General features: G+C 35.8%; 1 protein-coding gene across 1 annotated transcript in view; it reads right to left on the bottom strand.

The window, feature by feature from the left end:
* Positions 1 to 2,203: 2,203 nt before the first annotated feature.
* Positions 2,204 to 6,937, bottom strand: part of LOC104502366 (probable phospholipid-transporting ATPase IH) — a gene marked incomplete at both ends in the record, with an annotated part of 5,969 nt that continues 1,235 nt past the window's right edge. Inside the window, 4 exons of the mRNA XM_010146330.1 lie at positions 2,204 to 2,455; positions 2,966 to 3,147; positions 4,886 to 4,989; positions 5,232 to 5,305. Coding sequence (XP_010144632.1) covers positions 2,204 to 2,455; positions 2,966 to 3,147; positions 4,886 to 4,989; positions 5,232 to 5,305 — 612 coding nt within the window. The remainder of the gene's footprint in view (positions 2,456 to 2,965; positions 3,148 to 4,885; positions 4,990 to 5,231; positions 5,306 to 6,937) is intronic.

The raw sequence follows: 6,937 nt of genomic DNA on the forward strand, positions 1-6,937 counted from the left end.
TATATTATTATATATATTAACCTATTACTGGTATACCTGTAATAATTTGGGCATTGCTAGAAGTATAACCATGGTTGCATGAAGTGCAGTCTATCACGATATCGTACTCTGAACTATAGGGGAAGATGTTCTGCGCTACAAGAGCAGGTTTCTGCAGCATCCAAGTAAGTTATTTCAGAGCACCCTTGGATTACACGGCAGCTTCAAGCTCCAGCTCAGCACTGAGGTTTATCTGTGCTCTAGTTTCAGTGCTCCAAGGTTATACTACTGTGCATGGGTTTTCAACAAACATGGTTTCACCAGGACCACTGTTTGTGAGGAAAACACCATATTTATTAATATTAATGCATTTTAAGCATCTCCATCTTCACCTCCAGAACAAGAGCTATTTTTGACAAATAATACAAAGTACTGTGAATATATTTAATTACAGTTCACAGGTATTTTCAGCACTTTGTTACCATTGGCACCAATAGGGCAATGCCATTAGTATACAGTGATATCAATCAAAAATGTCCTATTACAAAGTTAGGGCAATGTACTGAATGTTTGACATATTATAGTGAAAGATTTTCAGCCTGAATTTGAATGTTCAGGCAGAATCCATCTATTACTTTTAGCCGTTCACCAACTCTGTGGCCAAAGACAAAAAATTCTGGTGAGTTTTAATATATATAAAATTTGCATTGCACAGTTCAAACATCTTTAAACATAACCTGTATAACCTAGGACTTCACCTAAATGTGGTACAGATGACATAGAGAAATATGATTTATTTAACTGAATATACAGATGTTCTTGATGAGAAAAATGGAGTTTGAAGTGTAAAAGGAGCTAAGAAAAATGCCCAGAGTTTCAGGCTGTAAGGCTAAGAGTTATAGAAACTATCTGCTAAAATAATAACACAAATGCTTGTTAGCTTGTTGTTCCTTTGCTACAAACCTATTACAAATGCATATAAAACATACTTGCTAGCTATACCATATTAAAAAGAAAAATAAATCAAATATGCACCATTATGTCCAGAAAAGCAGTAACTTATTTTCTTAACATCTTAAAAAGACAAAAATGTTTTAGAATTCAATTCTTAGGTGTTGCGACCCACAGCGGGCTCTTTGCTGGAGCCGGGACGAATCACTCATATGCCAGTATGGTGTGTAGCGAGACCCGTTTATTGTTTACATTACATCCCAACTTATAGACTCTTGTTCACCCGACTAGCTACATGGTGATTGGATAGTGTCTCTGTTACACAGACAGCACACATCTCTTAAAGCACTATAATTGGATAAAAGGGGTTAGTCCCCACGTGGTTACTGTTTTGGTTAGAGTTAATAAAACAGAGGCTAGTAGAGATATAATTTCGCACACGATAGTGTTGCAGCTGGGTTTCGGCTGCTAAGTTTCCCAGAGAGAGTAGCATATTTTTCATAGTTCTAATTTCTGCTAGAAAGGTACACCAACATTAAGTTTCTACAGTAGGGAAAAAAGAGCAAGTAATGTGTACCAGCTCATTAAGCTCCAAACAAGTAGCCTAATTTACTATCTGTATGAGGCGTAATTTACATCATACCTTTTTTTTTGCTTTTTAATGTAATTTTCTATCTTATTCCATGTTATGTTTCATTTCCATACACATAATACCTATCCTTCTATGGATATTCAAAATACACAGAAGTCAATGATTTCTTTATAATTTAGAGCACTTTTTTCATGCACACCGAAGATTTGGTACCATGCTGTTGCCTGTCACTTGCCCATAAACGTAGCACAATCTTCTCTAGAAAGAAGGCCCTATATTGTTGCTCGCTGTGGACTTGGTCTTATCAAGAAAGTCACATCACAAACTGTGATTCCAGGAATATACCATATCTGCTTCGTTTTTGGAAGTTAGAAATAGTATTTTGCTTTACAACTATTTTTCCAAGAATAAATATTTTTATAGTGGAAAAATATGTAATTACAATGTCAGTTGTGATTTTTCTCTTAACAGTTAAAGCAGTACCAGAAAGCAGATAAAGAACCATGACTATGAAAATGTAAACTTACATTGAACAAACTTAACTACCATACAGTAATTCACACTTGAACAACAGAAACTGAAACACAGGGTGTTGCTGCTCTTGAGGTCATCGATCAACTATTTATCTTTGTGAAATGCACAGAAGACCATTTCTCGCTTGTAATTCAACTTGTTCCTTACCCTGAGAAAGTATCCCTGGTTAAGCTGCCATTGTGTCTTAGGACAGTTTTGCTTAGGTCAAAAAGCACATCGTGTAAACTCTGTTCCTCAATTTTCTTTGTGGTTAGCTCAAGTATTTGTGTATTTCTCCGGAAGAGTTTGCAAGCATAGCAAGTAGCTGCAGCAGTCTCCATTTTGTCTCCCGTCAGAACCCAAACTTTAATTCCAGCTTTCTGGAGTGCTTCAATAGTGTCAGCAGCTTTTTCTTGGAGTCTGTGGAAGGCAATTGACAACACACATTGATCGACTGCTTGAAATGAGAAATTCAGAGGTCCTTATTGAAAGCTTTCCATAACTACGTAAAAAATCTCAGTAAGTTATCAGATATAAGAATTTTCTCCAAGGTGTGAATCTAAAAACAGAGGGGAGTAGTACATAATAAATAATGAGTTTCGACACTTTCAAAGTGCTCCAAGTTATTCTTCCTTTCTTTCCTCAATACCCATTTTGTAATTCTTTCCTCCATAACTTTTCCCTAAAAATTATTCAGTAAGGTATTACATGAAATGGAGGTAAATGGTTGAATATACTGATTTTTGTACAATTTACTGTTGTTACTAGCTTACTAGATTATAAAGTTACCACATGCAACTTTAGTAAGCTTAGGGTACGGAATTAAGTCAAATAAAGAGTTTTTCAAATAAATTAATCCGGAAAAAGACAAGGAGTCTTCAACCACTTTGGTAGCATCACAAAACATAAGAAACTAAGAAATGTACTAACCGATCTTCAACGGCTGTAGCACCAAGTAAAATAAAATCTCTTTCTATCTTCTCATACACTTCTGCCAATTTCTTTTCCCGGTCCTGGAGGGCCAACTTTGCATTCTGCAGCAGCTTCTGTGCATGGCTATATTCTTCTGCTGTGAGCTTTTTATATGCAACGCACAATGTTCGCAGTCCCTCCTACAGAACGTAACGAAAAGAAAAAAAAGCTGCTTCTTAGAGAACTTAGGCTTCTTGCTGGTGTTTATGCTGGAGTATTTAAAAAACTGCAATGATTAAAATGAAGAGTCCCACTATTCTTATAGTGAAGTGAGTATAGTATAGACTAATACAGTATAGTATAAACTAGAACATAGGTCAGCTTCATTCTGTGCTGCCCTGGAAGCAGTTACAATCTGAGGGAAAAACCTCAGTCCTTTAGATCAGAAACAGGTCAGCAACCCAGCTGGACGTATGAGATTACCAGTGAAAGGAGAGTCAAGGTAAAAGTTTCCTTCCCTATGTGTATAATTAGGCAGGATGTATCAGAATAAATAACAATAATATAAATAGTAGCTCTGATTTTGATGCCATGCTGCAGCAGAGACGGGGACAAAACATCACTGAGAGTGTTGAAGGTGAAAATCTAACTGTGTCAGTCAAGTGAAAACTAGAACTGAGCTGGGGGTGCTTCAGACTGGATCAGACTGTAAGACACAGTAAGAAAGGGACTCTATAAACTGTAAGGGGGGAAAAGCTGCTATAACACAAAAGGAAGTTTTGCCTCCTCAAATATATTGCCTTTCACAACAACATTTAACTGGCACCTATCTTCATAAACTTTAATCCAGTAGGTCTTTGGATAGTTACTCATTACCAATCGAAGAAAGAGAAGCATTAAAAGAGGTCCCCACCTCTTGCTACTCATAAGGGCGGGTGGCAGGTGGCTGCCTGTACCTTCTTTCAGAAGCTTCTGTATATAGGAGCCAGCCCTATTTCCAATTATCCAGGATAAAGAAACAGCTGTTGGTCTGGATTTCTCCCAACAGATACTGGATAGAAATTATATGTGAATATTTCATTCACCTTCATTAGTCCCCTTCACTTGCAATTATCAGACAGGGGTTTCATATAGCAAAGCTTAGCAAAGAACTTCGACAAAGAGTTTTGAAGTTTTCCTTCTAAACAAAAGGAGGTAACACTGTAGGTACTTTTTCACACCCCTGTAATAACACTTTGTTTTCAGTTTGAGTACTGTATGCCAACAAATTTTATCCTATTTATTAGACTGGCAGTCATTCTATCGTAATGCTTTCTGCATGTTTTTGGAGACAGCAATATTCAGTATTTTACAACTCCAAATACCACCTTTTAGTAGAACAAAGTTCTAAAGTTCTTTTCAAGGTGATCAGGCAGTTCATAGCTCATTTTTAGCAAGCAAAAATGTAAATATAAGGATGTTCACTGCACCGTTTCCGCATAAGAAGCCCATTTGTTGCTACACCATGCTCTAACAGATTTTCTCTTTTAACAGCTTGTAAAGCAAAGGCAGCACATCACAATCGCTAGGGCTGAGGACTGAAAGCAGGGATGAGATTTTCAGTGAAGTTTTTAACTTTCCTTTCATTCAAAAGTTAATTCAAACCACCACAGTGCCATACCAAAAAGGTGATTGATGACCTCTGGTATAACATAGAGCAGTGCGTTTCTCATGCACTCATATCTCACAACTGCCTTTTGGAAGATGAGAGGGAGGGCAGGTTCAAATAAGGGAGTAACACAGACTGCTACCCATACAACCTGTGTGCACTTTGGCACACAATAATCTCTCAACACCTGGGAATACAAATCTGTTACCAGATCGAGCATGAAGTCAGACCACTTAAATTTTTTTTTTTACATGATATCACATGAACAGATCAATAGAATGGAATCTTACCACTGCATTGCGCTCAACTCTGGATCGTATTTGGTCAATTTTGCCTTCTTTAACTCTAGGAAATATGGAAGAATCTGCTCCCTTACAAAACAGAAATATATCACCTAAAAGAGACAGCATGTGGAATTAAAAATGGCCAAATATATCTTCAAAAAACATCCGAATTACAAAGTCTTCAAAAAGATTTCTTGCAATTTTTTAGTAACAGTTACATTCGTGTTGGTACATGGTCCCCCTTTTTATAAGGAAAGGCACACAGACTGTGATTAATGCTTAACTCTTTGATAAACCTGAAATAATTTCAAATGAAACAAAACCAAAAAGAAACAGAATGTCACAACCCTACCTGTTGAAGACTTAACGATTACACTCATTCGTCGTCTCACAGAATCAAAACTCAAAACCTCTAATAATTCAAACCTGAAACAGAAGCAGAATAATTTAAAAAACCCTCTGTTTTTCCAAATCCCTAGACTGGTTAATACAACTTCGAGCACATCAATTAAAGCATGACTTCTAACATGGAAAATTATGTTGAGTACTACGAAATACAGAATTAGTGCAGAATGAAACAGTAGTTTACAAATAATAAGTCAGGGAGGCACTCAGCTCCTAATTACCTGAAACAAAATTTGTCTGCATGATGTTTGTAAGTATTTTTGGATGTACAGTCAATATTATTTATTTAAGCAAAAGACTAGAAACCTTGCAGTAGAGCACTATACTCTATATTTACTTAAATATTCTATATTTACTTAAAAAGTAAATTCATACATATAATAACCAGGCATAGCCTTAAACCTTGAAATGCAGATGTTTTTACACAGAAGTTTTTATTTAATATTTTTCTAATTTTGACTATTCTTGTCTCCCAAAAGTTCCCACCCAATTTCATGGATCCTGACTCAAGTGATGACAAGTTACTCAAGTGACTGTTTTTATGATTTGATTTTATCACATGTTCCTTTCCTTTATAGGAGAGAAAAAATGAACACAAACTCCTGCTGTACTGTTTCTGTATAATTCATCGGTTTATATAACCATTTACTCTCTCACCTATTTCCTTTTATCTAAGAGAGCTCCCCTTCTTCCAGCACAAACATAAGCATCCCCATCATTAAACCAAATCTCTTCAGTATTCATCTCTGCTAATATTTTGCTTATAAATCAAGATCTGCTTATTTAATTACATCATTCAGTTTTAAGTCCTTACAACAGTCAAACCTGTGCAAGGCCACAGTGTTTACTTCATTAAAAGCTACAACAGATTCTAACAAGGAGCTGGAACAGGCCTACATCTACAAACTGTGATGTATTCTGGAGAAAATTCCTAATAATTATAGTGCTTTCATAAATCACCAGATTATACTGACTCCAGTTCTTATGAATTGAGCCACCAAAGTCTCAATCTGAGTCCCAAAGTAACCTCTGAGAAAAATCCTCCATGTTCCCCTAAAAGGGGAAAAAATAACAGCAGGGTTCCTATATTTTTGTCCAGGAGTCCCTGTATAGTTAGCAGAGTACACATGCAAGCAGACACAGATATACAACAGCCTTACCAGAAGACCTCTACAGAGGTGTAAGTTAACATTTTCGAAAGTATGTATATCCCATTAAACAGCTGTACTGGTCTACAAGATTTATTCTGCACTTCAAAGGAAAATGACAAAAGAGTAGTACCTGTTTTAAATTTTCTTTGAACCAGCTATAAAAATTTATTTTATTGATATTACCCTCCTATAAATTATATGGATTATTTGTGGGGTGCACAGCATTTTCTAATAAGAAATGTTATTTACCACATAACAGAGGAAAAATACATACGGTTCCTAAAACTGTTAGAACTATTAGATTAGATCACGAACACCACACTGCACCACACTTTCATTGTTATATATTTTGTATTGCATATAGGATAAAACTAGCAGTCTAAGTGAACACACAGAACTACAGTGTCTATTAATAAATTATTAATATTAGTAGGCCATTTAATTTTTACTAAAATGTACCATTTTTTATTTTTCTGAATTACAAATTAACAAATAGGGAAAG

Source organism: Buceros rhinoceros, unplaced genomic scaffold (assembly GCF_000710305.1).
Source record: "Buceros rhinoceros silvestris isolate BGI_N320 unplaced genomic scaffold, ASM71030v1 scaffold30402, whole genome shotgun sequence".
NCBI lineage: Eukaryota > Metazoa > Chordata > Aves > Bucerotiformes > Bucerotidae > Buceros > Buceros rhinoceros.